This window comes from Ursus americanus, chromosome X (genome assembly GCF_024610735.1).
Source record: "Ursus americanus isolate L20-20 chromosome X, mUrsAme1.1.p, whole genome shotgun sequence".
In the NCBI taxonomy this organism is placed as follows: domain Eukaryota; kingdom Metazoa; phylum Chordata; class Mammalia; order Carnivora; family Ursidae; genus Ursus; species Ursus americanus.
This window is the reverse complement of record NC_142164.1, coordinates 107977790-107998137: the sequence shown is the minus strand read 5'-3', so window position 1 is coordinate 107998137 and position 20348 is coordinate 107977790. Positions and strand designations below refer to the sequence as shown.

The 20348-nt window shown below is 47.6% G+C and overlaps 1 protein-coding gene across 8 annotated transcripts in view; it reads right to left on the bottom strand.

Annotated features, from left to right (window-relative positions):
- PHKA2 (phosphorylase kinase regulatory subunit alpha 2) overlaps positions 1 to 20348 on the bottom strand; it is a 74597-nt gene that overhangs the window by 12883 nt on the left and 41366 nt on the right. For 7 of the 8 annotated variants that reach the window (XR_015723420.1, XM_087859969.1, XM_087859974.1 and 4 more), the window contains 12 exons: positions 17380 to 17475; positions 15617 to 15724; positions 13736 to 13814; positions 11839 to 11973; positions 11078 to 11187; positions 9763 to 9907; positions 9428 to 9506; positions 6114 to 6277; positions 5161 to 5340; positions 1731 to 1819; positions 627 to 760; positions 52 to 208 (listed from right to left, as the gene is read on the bottom strand). Coding sequence is in view for 7 of the 8 variants with exons in the window: in XM_087859969.1 (XP_087716095.1) it covers positions 52 to 208; positions 627 to 760; positions 1731 to 1819; positions 5161 to 5340; positions 6114 to 6277; positions 9428 to 9506; positions 9763 to 9907; positions 11078 to 11187; positions 11839 to 11973; positions 13736 to 13814; positions 15617 to 15724; positions 17380 to 17475 (1476 nt within the window). In the remaining variant the exon portion in view is untranslated. The remainder of the gene's footprint in view (positions 1 to 51; positions 209 to 626; positions 761 to 1730; positions 1820 to 5160; positions 5341 to 6113; positions 6278 to 9427; positions 9507 to 9762; positions 9908 to 11077; positions 11188 to 11838; positions 11974 to 13735; positions 13815 to 15616; positions 15725 to 17379; positions 17476 to 20348) is intronic. The other variant, XM_087859973.1, reaches the window with a different exon arrangement.

Below are 20348 nucleotides of genomic sequence, written 5' to 3'. Positions count from 1 at the left end.
GGCACGGGGCTGCAAAGAACAAACAGACGGCCTGAGTGCGTTTGCTCTGACCTCTGCCAGGACTTCCACTTTCTTCCTGAGCAGGCCAGAGATGTAGCGGATCAAACCCCACTCCTGGTTCAAGCCAGCTTTCCTGTAGAGCTCGCTGAGGAGATTGTGAACCGTGACCCCGTGTTGTCCGGAGAGATTTGTGTCCCAGCTGGGGCCCCTGTCAAGAGATGGAAAACCCCAGAAGTATGGCCTGGAATGCTTACAGGCCGGATTCTCTTGCAGCGGACCTCACTTGGCAGGGAGGGAAATGAATCACCGTACATTCTGCCAAGTTCTGGGGGCCCTCCCGGTGCCTCCGAGTCTCACCGAGATGGTTCCATCTTACCAAAGCATCCCTTCTGTCTATTTGAAACAGAAGCCTAACATCAGGAAGCAGTGAGATCCTGGCCTCACTCAGCCTTCTCATCCCAGGAGGCCAGCACTAGTAGGCAGAGAAGGGGATAGAAGTCTGCTCATGGTGATCCTGGATAATTCGGGTGAATCATGACCTGGTTTGCTGGAAGGCCAAGAAAACTAGAACAAAAAGAGCCAAGGAGAACGGAGCAAGCTCGAGCTAGCAAAGACCATAAACTTACTTTATTACATACAGAATGTATAGAATGTCCGCTTGGTCCTGTAGGTTCACACAATCTTTCAGCTGCTCCACCAGCTTCTCACAGTCCACGTCACCATGGTCATCTCTGGGCCACTGGAAGTCCTCTTCGGGGGCCTAGCCACACAAAAGCCAAAAAGCAGGGGAGAGGGGCTGAGCGTGTGAACTCCCAGAAGACCAGGAAGTAACATACCAGTGGGGTCTTGGAACTCTGTCACTGCTGGGCTCCAGGCTTTCAGGGACTCTCCTGTAGCTTTTTATTTATAGGTTTTACTATTTCTGATCAGCGAATCACTGTGTTACTCGATGTTTGCAAGAGATCAGGCTGAACAGGTTAAAATATGTGTAAGTTTTATTTATGCGAAGTTGAAAAACAGGTGGAAACGAAACCCTGGTGTTAGAACTCAGGCTAGCGGCTCCCACTCGAGTGGAGGGCAGGAGGCCACTGGGAGAGCATGAAGGGCAGTCCCCAGCACTGGTCTCCTGCTTCTACCTGGTCCATCTTTCTCTAGATAGCCCGTACTGCAATAAAATATCTTTTTGAAAGCAAAACAAACATAAAAAGCATGTAAGTTTTAAATGAGCTAAAATTGAGGTTAGGTTAAACTATTCTCCAGTAGACACTGAATCTTTCTATTCATGTAGGATAAAATCAAGGGAGACTTCTAGATAAAACAAATTATGGGAACCGGTGGAGAACACCGAGATTTTATTCTCCTTAGGGATCTTTTTCTAGTTTTATACCCTGCTCTGCAAATGGCCCAGCCGTGGCTGGCTGGCACGGCTAGGATAGGGCTAGGGAGTAAGCCAGCTTATTTCCGAGTGTGACAGATTCTGATGACCGGGCAGAAAGGCAGTAGCCTTTTCCTCATGCAAAATATAGAGGCTTGCATCAAATGCATTGTGGATACGGACACGAAGCAGATTGCAGACAACTAAGTGAGGGGGTTCCCACTGAAACCCGGAACTTCCAATCCCCAAAGTCCTAGATATCAAAAAATATGCTCTTTCAAGTTTGACCATGTAAAAGAGTTCTTGGGACTACACAAGCATTGAAAAAAAAAAAAAGTGATTCTAAATACTTTACCTTTTTTAGGAGTGGCTGAGGAGAATCAACAAGATTTAGTGATTTACGGTGGGCACTCAGAACTTTAGTTGGCAAAGTCATGGGAACAACTGGAAAACAAAAGAATAAAGAAAGCCCTTCTGAGGAGGAGAAAGGACAAGATACCTCTTTTGAGAGGTACGGTGGCTACTCCTTATCCAATACAAACCAACTAAAGGGACGATTACTGAGTGAAATTCATTTCAGCAAGAATTTACCACGTAGCCACATCGTGTGCTAAATCTGGGAACAAGAACTGAGCAGGACACGGATCTTGCTTAAAGGGGCTGAATTTCGCCTTTTCCCTCCTGGAATTCCAGGGAAATGACATAGCATCTGAGGACTGAAAGGAGCCTTAGAAATGACCGAGGCCGACCTTTGTCCTTCAGACGAGGAGACGGAGAACCAGGGAAGGAAGAGCATGGGAGCTGGTCACTGGCCTTCTCGTAATGGAGGCGTTGGCTCCCCCGAGTCCAGTGTGCATTTCACTGTGCCAGGGTCACATGTTGGAACTTTCGGCACGGCACTACCTTGGGACGCTATCATTATCAGTACTTACTCACCTAGCCACCTGTGTCTTCCAGGCTAGATCATATCATCTTGGGAAAATAGGGGGCTTTCAAGATGGAGATGGGGCATATTTAAAAGGCAGGTTATAGACCTCTAGGTTACACTAGAAAAGGACACACACATTTTAATGTTACTTCCTCTCAAACCCCCACTACCGCGGCAGAAGATCATTTTTTTTTAGCTTTTAAAAAAATGTTTTAAAGATTTTATTCATTTATTTGAGAGAAAGAGACAGCAAGAAAGCAGGAGCGGGAGGGAAGAGCAGGGGAACCCGACACAGGCTTGATCTCGGGACCCCGGGATCATGACCCGAGCCGAAGGCAGACACCCGACTGACTGAGCCACCCAGGCGCCCCTAATTTTTTTTTTTTTTAAGACAAATCCTCAAGAATAGGTTAAAGCGGGAGAGGAGATAGTAGCAATGATATTCTGGAAGCGGGAAAGGTGAACGAAAGATAATGGACTTAGCAGACACAAGGCAACCGAACCCCAAGTCTGCAGTGGGAACAACCAAGAGCCAGTCCGATTTAGATCAGAGAATCCTTAGAAGGCTCAGGAGCTTGCTGCACTACACACCTCTGGAATTGTGGGGTCCGGAAGGGGTATCCAGAAATAAGAGTGGAGAGAAGCCGCGTAAGAAGCAGAGAGCTCCCCAGATACCTTCCTCCGGTCCATACAGCTCGGCAACCGGCTTGCTCACCCTGACGGATGACTAGAGGGCTCTCTGACGGGGCAAAAGCAGGAGGTGGGGCGTGCGGCATGTCTACAGGACTGGGCACAGTCCTCAGGTGGCATAAGTGACTACCTAGTTCCAAGCAACCAGACCCTGACCTGTCAAAAAGGAGATCGCCAAAGAGATTGTAGAGTATCTCCAGGAAGTCTACTCAGCCTCCACCACTAACCCCCGGGGCCCCACACCTCCACGCCCAGAGACGGGCATGCTCGAGCAGATAACCAGGGAACACTCGGCATTTGAGGAAAGACTAACGCGGAAGACTGAAACCAAAACAGGAAAGGCTGACTTGGGGGACCTGGAAACCATTCAGGGAGAAGAAAATGTAAAAACCAAACCAAAAAGCCCTGCTGTTAATATTCTTATAGTAAGGAATTGAATTGCATGCACGAAACAAGAATGGATGCAATCCAGAGAACAAAGATTAAAAACATAATAGCCAAAGTACAAAACCTCAGCTGAGGGGCGGAGCAAACATTGAAGCAGAGAAATGGAAGACAGAAGAGAAACGGTAAAGCCTTCTCCCGGAGGCCAACGTTGGAATCCGAGAGTACCAGCGAGAGAGAACAGAGTATGTAGGGAAGGGAATGAGTCAAGAATGTTTTCAGAAAAACTTTACAGGACTGAAAAACATAAATTTCCAGAATGAAAGGGAGCACTGAGCCTCCACACAGTGGATGAAAATATACCCTGATCCAGGCACATCACTGAAGTCTCACAACCTGGAAACACAGAAGATCCTAAAAAAATTTCAAAGAGAAAAACTGTTTATATTGAAGGATCAAACATCAGAAAGGGTTTAGATTTCTCAACAGCAACACTGGTAGCAAAAGGATAGTGAAGCAATGCTTTCAAAATCCTGATGAAAAATTCATTTTCAATCTAGAATTCTATATCTATACCCAAACTCTCAAATGGATTATGTAGAATATTTGTAGACGTTTTTAGACTCGCAAAGTCTTGACAATTCTCCCCACGATGTACTGTTTCTCAGGAAACTACTGGATGTCTTAACCAAAATAAGAGAGTAAGCTAAGAAACAGGAAAAGTAGAGACACAGAAAACAGGAGAGCCAAACCAGGAGACAAGGAAGTCTCCAGAAACTCTCCAGGATGCTGGTGAGGGAAAATCCCAGGATAAAGCTGACAACCCAGACATGGAGGCAAACAGGCAAAAGGGGCAGTGAACTTCAGAAACAAGCAGGCTGAGGGCTGGCATCGCTGTGCCTGCCCCTCTGCCATTGTACCTGTTTTTGTTTTTGTTTTTAACCTTTTGAAACTGTTCTAGAATGTGTTCCACTAGAGGAAGAAATCAAGGAAGAGGAAGATGCCAGATTCAGGAACCAGGGAGGCCAACTGAAGAGATAAGCAATGGAGACTGCGAAGGTTAAAGCAAAGTCCCAGGATGCCAGGTATGCAGCAGGCCTAGAGGACCATCAAGCAGACAGAGGGAGACTCATGGACACTAAGTAGTGCAACTGACAGCCTCATGGATATGACTGACCCTGTGGAAATTCGTATTGTGGGCTACTGGGAAGGAGAGAAAGGAAGCAAAACAAAATGAAAAGATAGAGCAACTTTTAATAAAGTTAATAGTATTATTGACTTTTAAAGTTAACTTTAACGTTAGTATTAACTTTAGAAAAACCAAAAAATAAAAACAATAGTACAATCACAGTATACTCTAATGCTCAGTTGAGAATAATATTTGCATACACACGATAATATAAAGAGCGAATACTGATTTAACTACAAGTTAATACAACGATATCACTAGGTTATGGGAAGTGAAGTAGAGGAGTGGTGATTGAGGACAGCTGAATCCTCACCCACTAAGAGAAAGTCAACAGATACTGAATAAAGTCAACGCATCAAAAGACAGCAAGATACACACATTGTTTTACAAAATAGAGATACGAAAATGCCAGAAGAAACAACTAAGAGTTGAAAGTGGTTGCCCCTCTGTAGAAGGGCTGGGTCAGTGGAGAGGGGAGGGAGGAGGCAGGAAACCTCTGCACTTTGTTGTCTTCTAGAATTCTCTGACTTAAATTATGTTCATGCATTACTCTGAGAAGTTATTTTAGTGGGTAGAAAAGAGTTAATAACGCACATGGAATTTCCAAACCCTTTGCTTTTGCCATCACGGAAAGTATATCCCGAGTGGAGTGGATAGCGCTGAAGACATGGCTGTCTTCCGTCTTCTTACAGAGAGGGGGCAGGTAGCACTTCAAGGATGTGCTTTGTAGGAGGTGCTTGATATACTGGTCAAGTTCATCTTCGCTTTCTGTCACTGGACAGACAAGAGAAAGAGCCAGTGAAACCAGGCGGCAGAAATATTCTCAATGTGTACAGCGCTGGCGTGTAGCGCGTGGCACTGAGGAGATGTAGTGGGAGCCAACATTTTGATATAGGTATTTGCACCCCCACGCCCAGGGGGAAAGACATTTACAAAGATAATGTACATGTTTATAAAGTGATTGTTTGGAAGCCCTTCATCCTAGGAAAAGAAAATACAGGTCAAGATAGATACACATCATACCAAGAGGAACTGAATGAATGCATATGAAAACCTGAGGACCAGCAGCGGACTTCTGATCTTTTGTTTTAATTGGTCACAAGTGAACTAAGCACTATGGGACACCCAGCCCCAATTCCATGAACTATATGTAAAAGTAAAAACCGGCCATTGCAACCCAAACCTTGTTCAGTTTGAGAAATATTATATACATAGGATTTCATCCCTCATATCCAACCAAACCTGGATCACTCTACCATTCCTTTGAAAATTCAAGCAGTGTGTTTCTGTCTTTAGAATATATTTTGTGAAGAATCCTGATTCCTGAAACTCTTTGTCCCTTTAGATTTAAAAAACCCCCACTTCTGCATTTAGATTTTTAAACCAGCATTTTATTCACCATTTTAATAGATGCAAGTTTCCAAAGCCTCTTTTTTGTTATGTTAATTACCAATCATTTTCTGTGCTTGAGTCTGGGGCAATTTTATCACAATGCCAAGGTTTAAATAAATTCAATGAACCACCTGCAAAGGCATTCCAAGCCGTACCTTGATTATAAGTGTCTTCCAAATACCCTCCCAAATCCGAATCGGGACTGAAGCTCCCTTCGCTGGCATCATCAAACAACTTCTCATCACAGTCTGGATCCAGGAAGGTCAGATATGTGTAGAAAGACGTGGTAAGAAATTCCGAAAGGCTCCCTAATTTTACTCTGCCAAGGAGACACTCTGTTAGAGATACAGGTGCTTGTGGACAAACTTCCACTATGAATCAGAGAGAGACTTTTCAACAACCAGATGGTGCTTCTGCCAGAATTGATAAATACGTCACTCTGCAGATCGCCCCACATAAGTAGTCAGCCAAGAAATTAAAAGGAAAATTCAATACCAAGTATAAAGTAGGAGCACAAAGCATATTAAAAGCCAAAATGAATCATGCTGATTTCTTACTCCCAAACCCAACACAAACAGAAATCTATTTTACTGAACCAACCAAAGTTTTACAAAACAGATTGACTAAACCACTTTTGACCAGAACAAAACCAAGCCTTGGGGGTTTTTCTGCCCTAAAACAACTGGACCAGAACAAAACCTACCATGGTCACCCAGGCACAGGTATATGATAGGAGAGGCAGTCTCAGAGGCAAAGTTGTTTCTAGAAGGAATGCGATGGGGGGCCATCCCCAGACCGGAACAGGTGCCCAGAGTGGCCTTATTACATTTTCAGGCCGAGAAAAGTTAGACTGAAAACTGCAAGCTGGGTTTGGCTGTGTGGGGTCCCAGGTTTAGGGAGTGAGAGGAAGGGCCACCCTACAGAAAGTCGCCACTGTGTGCTTCTTAAAATGTTAGTTCTGGGTGTGCCTGTGTGGCTCAGTCGGTTAAGCGTCCGACTTTTGATTTCGCCTCAGGTCGTGATCTCAGGGTCCCGGTATCGAGCCCTGGGGTGGGCTCTGAGCTCAGTGCAGGGTCCGCTTGTCCTACTCCCTCTGCTCCTCCCTGCATCCACTCACTCTCTCGCTCTCAAATAAATACATAAAATCTTAAAAAAAAAAAAAAAAAAAGGTGGCTCCAGAGGCAGAAGACAATAGGACCCTCGGAGCTACCAGCATCAGATGAGAAGCTAGTGGAAAAGGCTGAGAGAAGCAGCTCAGGGAGCACACTGAAGGAGGCGACGCAAATGAACTTGCGGGTGCGAGAGCTTCAGTGGGCAAATGGGCCGCAGCAAGAAACACGGCCTGAGGGAAGGAAAGAAAAGCCTCCCGTTTAATGAAGTAAAATCTTTTTCCCTCTAGGGCCCTGGGGCCCATTCTAATGATTCTTTTGCCTTGAGACTGGGGACAGGAGGAGGTGAGGTGTGGTGGAGTGTGCAAAAGAAGACCATGGAAAGTTTCTCTCTGATGGAAGTTGAAAGGAGTCAGGTCAAAGGTGGAATGGCAGTCATTTACGAAGGCTTCTGATAGCAAGCTACCCCAGATGGGTCCGGAGGGAAAGTCCGGCATCCAGGGTGAGTGAATTCAGCTCTTTAAAGACCCTCAAACGTAAGGAAAAGCCAAAATGATATTGTTTTAATTATCGAGAAAATCATAGGAAAGGTACCCCATGGAGCCTAGGCATTCCTGTTTCTTTCCACGGTTCTCTGCGTTGTTTGCCATACTCTGTAAAAACAGGAGGCCCTCCTGAGTTTTGTAAGCCTTGTCCGGCTCGGCATGGGGCTCAGAGCCTGGTTTCTGCGTTCATACACAGCTCCTGCACCTACTCGTCTCGTGCCCCTCGCTCTCTGAGCTTACGGCCCCTTGTCTGTAAACTAGGAACACAGCCCACGCGACACAGTGAAGACTCAATCAGACGATGCATGCGCAGCAACACAGAACGCACTGCAGACAGGACCCTTTCTGACAATGATTAGATTTCCATTCAAGAGCTGATTCTGAAAAGCAGTTAATTACGGGCGTATGGTATTTTCTCTTGGCTGTGATGCCATTCGCCAGGTGGTAGCTTATCCCAACTGGACATGAAACGCACAAAAGTGCGTGCCGAGTGCAGTTACGGCACTAGCGCTGGAAATGTGGATGGCAAAACGCTGGGGACAGTCTCGCGGACACTCCCAGGAGCAGCTCAGAATGAGGGCCATTCGTGTCTGCAGCAAAACCCGCAGTAAGCTCTGTGAGCAGAGGTGCCAATCCCAGCACTTAGAAATACAGTGACTCAACTCTGAGGACATCAGGCTAAGTGAAATCTGCCAGGTACGAAAAAACCATACTGGATGAGTCCACTTAGATGAGACATCTAGAGACAGAAAGTACAACAGTGGCTTCCAGGAGCTGGGGCAAGGAGAACGGAGAAGCTGTTGTTCAATGGGGAGAGAGTTTCAGTTTTGCAAATTGAAAAGAGTCCTGGAGATTGGTTGCACAACCATGTGAATGTACTTAACATCACTGAACTGTACACTTTAAAAGGGCTAAGATGGTCAATTTTATGTGATGTGCATTTTACCACAGTTTTAAACAACATTACAATGGCAGCGAGGTCCCTAGTGTGGGACGGTGTGAGAAGGGCCAACTTTGGTGCCCACTTAGCAACTGGCATTCTATCAGGGAACCAATGGAAGATTCCAGGACCCAGGAAGGGTCGTACATCACTCACGGCTGGCTTTACGGTGAGTATCTCTGGGAACCCTTCTCGCATATTCCAGGGGATTTGGAGAGATTGTGGCATAGATGCTATCGAGAAAATCTCACCTTGCGACAGTCAGAGGGTACAAAAATGGAAACCGTTTTCCCAGGGGGTGAGTCCCCTATCACTCAAGGTGCTTACCCGTACTACCGGGGAGCATCCGGAGTACTGTGGGCCTGCAAACTGGAGTATGTATCGCTCCACTGAGAATGAGGAGACAATGGTCTAGGCAAGCCCATTCAGGCGCCCTGTTCTGAGGGCCATTTAAAGAATTTATAAAGTTCTGTGAATTATTCTTCAGGTGACAGCACACTCCAGTCAACTCAAGGAGTGTTTACTGAGCACCTGCCAGACCTAGGCACCAGGTGTTTTCTTGCAGGCCCTTTACCAGAAACAGACACAGCATCCCATACATGCAATCCACGAATGTCACTTCGGAGAGACCAGGTACATTCACCGATCTACGCCCCAGCCCTCCTAGCACCCGTTAAAGCCTCACGAACACCCACCGAAAGCGGCTTTGGAGACGATTCCAGTTCCACATGGGTGAATGGGTAAGATTTAACTTCTTTTTTAGTCTAAAGCTCCATGCTTCTATGTTCAGCAATTGATATGAAAAGTGGGAGAAGGGCAGCAAAAGACTTCTAAGAAAGGTCACTGATACTTTAAAAAAAAAAATCACATATTACCTGGCTCCTCCAAAATATCCATCCTCTAGTTTTCTAATTGTAGAAAGAACTGCAGAATGAATGTCTAAGCCATCATTTGCTAAAGAAAAAAAAAAAAAGACAAATTAGTTTACTTAATCTGGGAATGCTTTTTGGTTTGGGGGGCATGCGCGGAAATGTTTTTGTCAATACAATCTAAATAAAATACTTATGGAAGATTCCTGAGTTCAGAAACCAAACTGCTAAGAACCCCCTTCAGTACTTAGCTTTGGATATGGGACTCGTTTTAAACATTTTGAAAAGGGCCCAAAGCAACAGTGAGACATGAATCAGGCAGATCAAGTTCACGGAGTTACTGAGCATGGTGTGGGTGATGGGGAAGGTGAGCGTGGGTCTGCCCGTCATCCGCCAGCAGGTGCACAGGTAGGCCAGCTCGATCCTCAGCATCTCCACGATCATCTCATTGTCCAGGGCCAGGTAGAAGTGATGTTGGTCGGTGAACTGCAAGTCAGATCAGGCCCAGTAAAAGGCTGTCCTTCATTCCCTCGACACAACCCCAGCTGTCCTTCACGACAGCACTAATCCTTGCATTTTCTTTCCAGAGAAGAGGCTCAATCCTGGCTGTAATCCGCCCCCATCATGGGGCTCTCCTTGCCATCAGGCAAAAAATCGATCTGTCGCCCGCCCAGGAGCCGTTAGCTACATTAGCGTGGAAGGGAAAGGTGCACGGCCAGACCTAGTTACAGCTCCTCAGATGAGGATTTAAGCACCTGGCCCAACACCGGTGTCCCTGAAAGGAAATCAATAACTCCTTAAATACTACTCATTCTAAGGCTGCTGGGCTCGGAGGATTTCAAAGTGAGGGAAGGGAGGGCACTGGGAGCAGGCGAGACATGGAGACTGTGTTTACCTGATGGATGGCCTGGTTAATGTGAACTAAAGGCACTACCGCCTGGTGTGGATGAAAATCAAATCGTTCTAGCCTCTGGACTAGTGCACACTCAGCTTTGGTCGGAAATGTGTTACAAAGGGAAATAACTCACAAGAGTTAAGCAAGCAACATTGGCTCGGGTGAAAAAGAACAACTAGGGCTACTGACCCGTGACCCCACGGCTGACAGCGTGCCCGGGTGGTGGGGGGGCCATGCCCATGGTGACAAAGTGAGCCCATAGCTGATCTTCCTAGCTGGCCAAATGGATGGAAAACATTTGGCTTGGGTTCCACAGGACTACTTTCCTTTGTCAACAAAAACTCTGAAAAAAAGTTCTATAGTCAGTATATTTGGGGTCTCAACAAGCGGGTCGGGGCCTGAAAATCAGCCAGGCTGTGTGTTCCGCAGCCGGTCTCCGGACAGCCTAAGCAAGGGTGAGGGCCTACTGCTACCAAGGGCACGAGGGCGGCAAGTCAAGGGACAGGCCACTGGCAAATTTGGAAAGCAGCGCAAATTTCCCTACTCCTTGAGGCTGGAAGTGATGGCACACTCAGTCTGCTTCAAGCCACACCTACTGAGCACGTACTGGGAGTAAAGAATTGTATCAGGTACTGGCCGTCACACTACCCGTTGCTATTCGGACACGCACACGCTCATTCTGCCGCACTCACAGGAGCTCACCAGGAAGGAAAGGGAACCTAATCAGAGGATGCGTGCGGCTTTGCTACTGGCCTGCTCACCTGGGGTGTGAAAGTAAAGATTTGGTTCCTAATCACATACAGCTTAGATGTTCCAAGGACGCCAATGTGCCGATACGGTCGCCCACTCAATTTCATATTCTTATTCCGCCCTATTTGAAAAATAAAAGAGAAATGAGAGTTAGAGCCAATAAGGTAACACGTAATCCAAGCGACTTTCTTATTTTCCTGTTACCCCACTCTGGGGTTTGGGTTTCCTCATACCATCGATCCTTCTTTAAAATGGGACAAGGATGAATTAAAAACAAAGCCCACCGCCTTCTCTTCATGCGTGTATAGACAGTACCCAGTTCAACATCTATATAGAATAAAGCTACCGATAGAACTTTATTAATGTTTACTTCTAATTTATTTCATATTGAGCCTAAGTTAGATTTTAGAAAATGAGAACCTCCCCCTCCCATTTTAATGGGTAAAGGAGCATCTTCTGAGTCCACAGATAAAAATTAGAAGCATTTGTGTATCAAGACACAAATGACTGTTCCAACTGTGAATTTTCAAAGGTGGCGCCTTATTTTACAACAGATCTGGCGAAGGGCGCAGCCAAGCTGGGGCGACATCTACCGAATGAGCACGAGAACGTGCTTGTCTGCCACTCCTCCTCACTTCGAAGAGGTCGAACCACGTGCTTTGGTGTCTTGCCCAATTCTTCACAATTTATACCTATCCGTCTCCCCCAGACCCCAAACCTAGAACCAAGATGCCCCCTCGCCAAAACCACCCAGCTGTTTCCCCAAACCTACCAAGCTTGGCATATATGTGACTAAGAATCCGGCCCGGCTGGACTCGGATTGGATGAATGTCGGCAATACTCTGGACGTTTACCCCATGTTTCCTCAGCAAGTCCTTAATGTGGTTGTTTTCTGCCAGAACAGTAACTGTGAACAAGAGCGTAGAATCTGCATCAGACTGTGATCCTTTGTCCCCTCACATGAAGACATTATTGACCGATCTTTCCTTTGGCCTACGACATGCACATCAGCATGCTCCCCACACTGGGTGGCTTTGAAAATGACAGCAATTGTCCTGCCACTCTTCCCGGTTCTCTCTGGCCTCACCTCACCAACCCCCATGATGTGTTTTTATTAAGTGCCCTCAATGCACAAGACAGTCTGATAAGAGACTTCTGGAAACGGTCTTCAGCTGGTCCTGAGCCAAATTACCCCATCTCAAATGATGTTTTGCCTCCCAGTGGGTCTGCATTTATTCTAAACCTGTCTTGTGTTCTTTTCACATGGGGTGAGGAGCAGAAAGAGCTCTGCATGGGGGGATGCCAGGAGAAGCCGGAGCTCCTGCTCTCAAGGAACAGAAAAGAACAATACTGTGGTGCGCGCTAGCAGGGGACGCTCTGAGCAACAGAGAGGTCGGGGGAGGTTGCTCTCTCCAGGGAGAAGGGCAAGTGGGGCTGCTGGTGGGCAGTGGCGCAGCCTGGCCTGCCCAGAAGCCCAGCACAGGCTCTTGCTGGTGGGGAAGGACCGCCCCGGAGCTGGGCACTGCACCCCGAATGGGCCGGCCTGGGCCCCATCTCTGGTGAATGAGGCTGGCCATCTGGCTCTCCAGCAGGCAGGGAACTCACAGGCCTGGGATGTCGGGGCCTCAGTGGGGACCTCAGTAGGGACTCCGAGCCCTGTGCCTCCTGTACCAGTTCTGCTCTGAATGTGGCTTTTAAGAGAATAGTGCCTGGCAAAGGGCCCACGTCCTGGGAAGGGGACTGGTGGAGGGGAGCTCTGGCTGCAGAGAGTGGGTGGTGCTGCATTCGGCTGCAGTAGAGCCTGCGGGGAACTGGGGGTGGGGGTGGGGGTGTTCCGGCTAGACGACGACTCGGTTACTGTTAAGGCAGCCCACTGAGCCCCACCATTGGACCCACAGGCTGGTGGCCTTGAATGTACAATACACATAAATGCCACTGAGACCTGAAGGTCACCTCCTTATTTACATAGCACATGATACTTTTTCAAAGTATTTTCATATCCATGATCTCATCTGAGCGTCACACGAAGGTCCTGTGGGGAAGCCAATCCCAGCAAATGGGAACATCAGCCACGTAGGACCGGGTGGGTGGCTTCCCTTCACATCTGTCTCTTCTGAAGCTTCCAATGCCACGTGGAGATCAGTGGTCACTCTCTGTACAGTGACCCTTCTAGAGCAGTGGTTTGCCCGCCACCTGTGAGCCTCCAATCTGACACAGCCATAGGCGGGCAAGTTCCTGAAACTGTACTTCTCCTTCATCCGGGCCAGACCTTCTCATATTTTCTCTTCTGTTTCTGTTCTAGTCTGCTATGCTGAGAAAAAACTGGCTGCCCAAGACGCATCAATGGGCCCCGGCCCGTGCTGGGAAAAGTGGCCTTGGGGTTTACGGGCTCGCTCGGCAGCACGTGTGGTGGGTCGGCGCCGACCGCAGACGGAGTCAGGCTGGGCCGCTCCACGCGGACACGCTTGGTAGAAAGGAACTTTGTGGTCGGGAAGAATACTGTTGCCTTTGGGAGCTAGTGAGTTCTAGAAGTGGGGGGTCACAGAACTGGTATCTGCTAAAGCACACACAGGTACTTTTGAAACAGAATAGGGAATTAGGGAGTCTTTGGCGTTAAGATAACGCTGGCTTTACCCAGTTGACAGTGAATAGGAAACACACTCACAAACCTTGTACTACAACGTCAGGTTTGACGGAGGTGGAAAATCTTCTGTTTAAGGGATCGATTTCCCCAGTGGCAAGGAATCCCTAGGAAAAGAGGGGCATTAACACTGTAAAATACTGAATGAAATTTCACCTTAAACCCAACTTGGAAAATAAAATACTTTAGGGCTCAAAATATTATTTTATTCATGTTTTTCAAGTCAATTGCTTATCCTCTCTGAAACACAGTACACCATTTAGATAGCCACTAAGAAACACATTGTGCCTTTGGCACCTAGCTCTCCGGGGCTAGTCACACACGCCACCGTCTCGTGTGACTGAAAAGAACAATGGTGACGCCTACCTCCTGAGCCCTTACTTCAGGCCGGGTCCTGTGCTGAGCCCCTGTATGTGTAAGGTCACATTCAGGCCTCGTGACAGGGAGGCATGGCTGTTAGCATTTGACAGGTGGGGAAACTGAGGTAATGCACTTAAGCTAGGTGGCAGAGAGGGACGTGGTCCTGGGCTGACTGTCCTGAAACACAAAGCTCCCCTCCGTGCTTGCACAGTGTGCTGTTTGAATACGGATCGCCTCGCATCTGCTATAAATGACCAGAGTCCTCAGCGAGGGCATCAAGGTGCTCTGGGAGTTCTGAGAAGGAATCGGACCTAGATGAAGGCCTTTCCAGTGGAGAGAAGGCCACGGGAGCAGAGTTGTTTGTTCCTCATCTCACTGACCCAGAAATCAGAGCTAGAAAGTGTAGCAGAAATGATCAAGCCCAGCCTCTTTACTTTACAGATGAGGAAACTGAGGCTCACTAGGTCAGGGAGGTAGTCAGAGGCAGAGCTGGCTTTCCAAGAGACAGACGCAGTTTTCCCTAATAAAGACAGAAGCAGAAGACACAGTCCCTATCCCCAAGGACATGACCATGAAATCGAGGAGGTGATCACAGCCATGAAACAAGTGGCCCACCTCAGCACCCATAGCTCCTAAGGGCCACTTCCACTGCGACAGCTGTACTTTCGGTCTTCTTTTACACACTGGGAACCCCGGTGGTATGGGACCCACAACTCACCCCTCCACGCTCCCCACTTCTAGAGTCTGGCAGAACACACAGGACTGGGCCCGCCTAACAGGCTGGAGCTCCCAGCTCCTGGACTCTTTGGTCCACTCCTCTCTCCAGGGGCCCAGAGTAGTCAGCTGGGAAGAGCCTCTGAAGACAGATGAACCCATCTGATAACATCACCGTAGATCGTCTACACCATCGCCCCACCCCATCCCCCACCGGGGAGGTGGATTCATTTTTACTTGGCACAAAAGCATTTCCACTTTAAAAACTTAAGCCTGGGGGCAAGAACATGTTTAACAGGAAGAAATGAGTCAGCGATAGTAGACCTTCTACGTGAGGGGGTTGTGGGCGGAGGGAACACCTGACACAAAATTCACCGCAGAAAAACCAGCCCCTGCCCCTCCACGTAGAGAACACTGCAGAGTCACTCTGCGGCCGGTGGCCGGGACTGTGCCAGGGGTGGCCAGAAGCAGACTTAGCAGCTTCCACAAACCTGATCTTTCACACATGTGCTGATCCTGACTGGGTAGCTTCTGGTCTCCTGCTGAAGGTCAACTCAACCTGGCTCCAGCCACAGACCAGGAACACAGGGGTGGGGGTGGCGGGGGGTGAAGGGAGCGCTTGGCATGCAGCGGACTCTGAAGTGGTTTAGTGCAAACACAGACACACAAGCCCAGGCGGCAAGCCTCAGAGACGACCCACTCCAGCTGACTTTACAACTATGAGGTGCCAAAGACATTCACGGCCACATGGGGCAGAGAGCCCCTATGCTCCTCTGGGCTCCCCTATACCTCAAATCAGATGGTTTCCAGCCTATGAAGTCCCCAAGTCCCCTACCTCTGCCAACAGTGAGCTGAGAATGTACAGGGACTGACCCCACAGATGGGGCAGCTTTCCCAGAGGGACTCTGTCCACTGTGTGGGGATTCTTATACTCTTCATCAACCTGGCAAAAACAGAAAAACCCAAAGTCAGAATGTCAGAGGATAAAAAGGCCAATGTTCCTGTCTGTTGGGGAGTGCACCGAGAATTTGCAAAATGCCACTCGTTCGGTCCTCCAGGCCAATTCTGTGTGAGAGCTGCGACAGGGAGGCCACGGCGCTAAGACCTCTGTGTGGGGGCCACAGGGCTCAGTGCAGCGGAAGCGGAGCTCAAATCCAGGCCTGAGTCCAGCCAGTGCTCTGCCCACAAGCACACTGAGGGCAGAAGGCAGAGACAGGCGCACGAAGCCTGGCCTGCCTTCTCTGAGCACAGCTCTGGGCAACGAGGTTTCGCAGCTCCTGCTTACACTTGTCTGTGTGGTGGGTACAATGATCTAAAACATCACCCTACAGCCACCGCGGGGCATCGCTGGAAGCGACGTCAGCTTTCTCTCTTCTCGTTATCCTCAGGGGCTCATAAACTCTGTGTGCCTATGCAAGAAAATTACCAGAAGGTGGCACTATTTATTGAGGAAAATAGTACTGTACTATCACACCACTAGCTTTCCATCAGGGCCTCCACAAGCTGGATCCACTGGGGGCATCTCACTCACCAAAACAAGCTACAGCTGTTTTTCAGATGGACAGCACTGGCTACACATTGTAAAAGTCTGCAATTTTCTCTGTTGTTAACTCCACGCTGACCTTTGTATTTTTTTTTTTTTAAGCAAACTCTACCCCCATTGTGGGACTCAAACTCACGACCCCGAGATCAAGAGTCAGTTGCTCTACTGACTGAGCCAGCCAGGTGCTCCTGACCTTTGGGTTTCTCGCCATTACAACATTGTAGGGGTAATGTTAGTGACCACTTTTTCCCTCCGGAAAACAAAGTAACTGAAGAAATCCTTCTCCAAAAGGGAAAAATCACACCGCGAGGGGAGTCATACTCTGCTTGTGGATGAATCAGTGATGTTATTAATAGACTGTAAAAATGTGCTGCAGTAGTAAACGTTAAGAAGAACTTAAACCCGTAAACTGAAGAGAATTAAAACATGTCAGCAATCAAATAATCAAATAGGATAATAGGTGGCAGGAGAGTCTCTAAAATGTCAGAGTTGGTTGTCTTCGGGTAGTCAGAGTAGAGATAAAATATGTTCTTTCTACAGAATCCTGGGTGTTTCGCAGTGTACAGTTTGCTCTCACAATCCGATTGGCTGTTAAGGCTATTTGAAATGTAAGTAGTGTTAAGAAACACTGCGAAGACCTCAAAAGAGAAATAGCTGACGCAAAGCACAGAAGGCAAAGTGTCTGGATCGAAAGACAACTTGGCTCTGGCCTCCCCTGACCCATGCGCCAGGCTCCTGCCTCCCTGTGGCAGTGTTGGGGATCCCCCCCAGCCCCCTCGTACTTCTGATGCCCTTGCAGGTCCTCTAACACACTTGGCCTTTGCAGCGCCACTCCTGTGCCTGCCTTCCATTTCCCAGACCAGCTCCTCCACCCCCCACTAGCCTGCAACCTCACAGAGGCAGAGCTGGCACTGTAACCCCTTTGTGCCCCATACCTAGCTTGGTGTTTTAGAAACCACTTCCGGAAAAAAAGCGTTAGGTCTGAAAGGGGGATTAAAAATACCCAAAGGCCAAGTATGAACCCACTTCGTTCTAGATAAGCAGTGCTTGGTTACCTTGTTAGGTGGGATGGCATACAGTTCCGGCACCAGGTGGATCCCGTTCTTGCCTCTGATTAATATTCCCTCCAGGGCCTCTCGGTATTCTTGCACCTGGAAAATAGCCCCATCCCCACAACAGCACGAGAGAGGCGTCGTTAATACTGCCGTGGGAGTACATCACAGAAAAACACCTCTCTTGGCAACAGATTTTTAGTAGGACAAAGGGTCAAGAAATGCACGGACTCCTTCCAGTTACGGAGTGCAGGGGGTACTAGGACTCCTGCTGACAACAAGGTTAGAAGGAGCTGAAGGCACTGGCCTTTTCCGTGTTGTCTTTAACTCACGACTTCAATATTTCACCCTTACCTTCTCACATATGTAAATTTTGTCTCACCAGCGAGACTATATAAGCTTCCTAGAGTGGAGGCCAGACCTTAAGCAGGGCATCCCATTTCTACCTGGCAGTAGTTTTCCACTTAAAAGGCCCTCATTCGAGCACTTATTGCTCAGGAAATGTTTGCAAAACGCACCTGATGTGAGGAAAAGAGTGTATGTACTATGACGCACGTACCCCGGTTCTTGGGACGCACTGCTCGATATAATAAAAGCTGTTGATGTAAACATTTCCATTCAATTAAAAAGGCGGTGAAAAAAAACAACAACAACAAAACCTACGTACGAAAAGGAAACAGACAAAAGAGGGAAAACCCTTAAGCAGCCACCCAGCTGTTGAACACGTTTCATCTTAGGAAAGTCTAGTCAAACACCTTCTAGATCTCATTTCCTTTTCTTTTGGAATTTGTGGACAGCAAAATCTGACCAGTGGTGCGTCATTTTTTAAAGGTCATTGGGCAGCAAGTGGAAAAGACAGAAGAAGCATAAGAGTAGTAAATTCTGTGAGACTGAGAAAATAAGGTCCTAAACACATTCTTTTTTGTCTTCTCAGCTTTTTTGTTTGTTTGTTTCTAATAATTACCAAGTTTCCTCACAATTGAAATTCTAACTCAATCCTTTTGAAATCTTTCAGTTCTGGGATAAATAGACAAAAAACATAAGACCCAAGATAATTGCTAAAGCGTTTAACAGTAAGAATCAACAATGGGGAGAACATTAACATTTCAAGCTTACTACCATGTTGGGGAGGAAGAATTTTCTCTGCCCTTCAAGGTCCTTCTAGCTGAACTAAGAATCAAACTGACATAAGACAGATGAACAGGAGAAAAATCAAACTGAGTTACATATGTACGGGGAATCTACACAGATGGGATATTCCGAAGACAGTGAGGCACCATGAGGCTTACCTGAGCTCCTGAGCTCAGGAGAGGGGTGGGGGTCTGAAGACACAAAGGGAAGGAAGAGTATTTGCAGGAAGGTGAGAGGAGACATTTGGAAAACAAAGGTGGCCCTGCAATGCACATAAGTTTCTTAAGTAAAGAGGAATCTGTGTCAGTAGCTCTCTTGCTGGTACAGACAGGCGGTTGAGCGGGAGGTAAAAAGCTTTACCCAAATCTACTGGGTTTTGATTACTTTTAACTCAAGACAGTGTTCATGCCAAAGTGGCCCATCTTGGGGCGGCCCGCCCTAGGCCCCTATAGCCACTTTTGAAACCACTCTCAGAATTTCTGAGCAGAGGCAAGTTTCAAAACCAAAACAAACCTTGAATTGCTCATCCCACCCCAGTACCTGTGGTCTGAACAGGTTAAGAAAACACTAAAGTGTTTGAGTCTGTCAGTCATTCACGTAAGCTTCATGAGGACGGGTCTGTTCTACTTACCAACATATGAACGGCAGCAAATGCTGAAGAAATCTGTCTCGAACAAATGCATGTTACACGAACAAATCTTTACTCGACACTTACTACGTACTAGACACAGGGAATGCAGTAGTGAACTGGACAGAGACCACCCCTACCAGGGTGCTCTGACAGGTAAGTGGGAGACTAAATACGGCTATAGGTGCCATACTGTGGTAAGTGCTCTGGGGTAGATAAAAGGGGCATCAATCCAGTGTTTAGGGTCAGAGAAGGCTTTCTGAAAGATGAGACATCTACAGCAAATCAAGCGGAGAGAAAGACGGCTGAGGGAGAAAAGCAGGGCCTGGGCACTTGAGAAGGGGAGACAGCATGGCCTTTTCGGAGGACTGAAAGGGTTTCGGGGCGCTCACCCCACAGAACTCAAGGAAGTAAGTAGGCAGTAAAAAATCCGGCCAGATTTTATGGGGCCCTACAAAACAGAAGAACTTGTACTTCATCCCAAGGCAAGCAGGAGCCTTTCAAAGCTTTTAAGCAAGGCAGTAGCATAATCTAATTTGCCTTTTAATAAGATGCCCCTGGCAACCAGTATAGAGAAACAGCAGGGAGTGAGGCTGGAGGCTGGGAACCCACTAGAATGCTGTTACATTAAATAAGATGTTAGCTGAGAGTACCCTCATACTAGAGCTGAAGAAACAAAAGCCTAGGCTGGTCGGAAAAAAGCAAGAGAACAACTAAATCTGTTTTTGGTCGACCGTGCAGTCCCCTCCCCTTGAATGTGGCATGGCCCTTTAAACAACAGAATGCAACAGAAGGGACACTGCCAATTCAGGGCCTACACCTTAAGAAAGCTTGGGAGCTCTTGCTTTTGCATTCTGGGGTAAGACGACCACCCTGTAAAAAGCCTAGCTACTCAGACACTACAATTCTGTGAGAAGCCCAAGTTAGCCACATGGAGACGAAGCAAGGCCTGAGCCAAGAGCCCAGCCGAGCTCCCAGCCAAGAGCCAGCATCGAGCTGCCAGCCACGTAAGTGAGGCCATGTCAGAAGCAGATCCTCCAAGCCCCCATGAACCAGCTGACACCAAGTGAAGCCGAGACAACCTGTCCCTGCCGAGTCCTGCCCAAATTGTAGAATCACGAGCAAATAAAATAGCTGTTGCTTTAATTCACTACATTTTGGGAAAACCTGTTAAGCGTCAACAGATAACTGATACAGTGCTCTAAATTCTTGC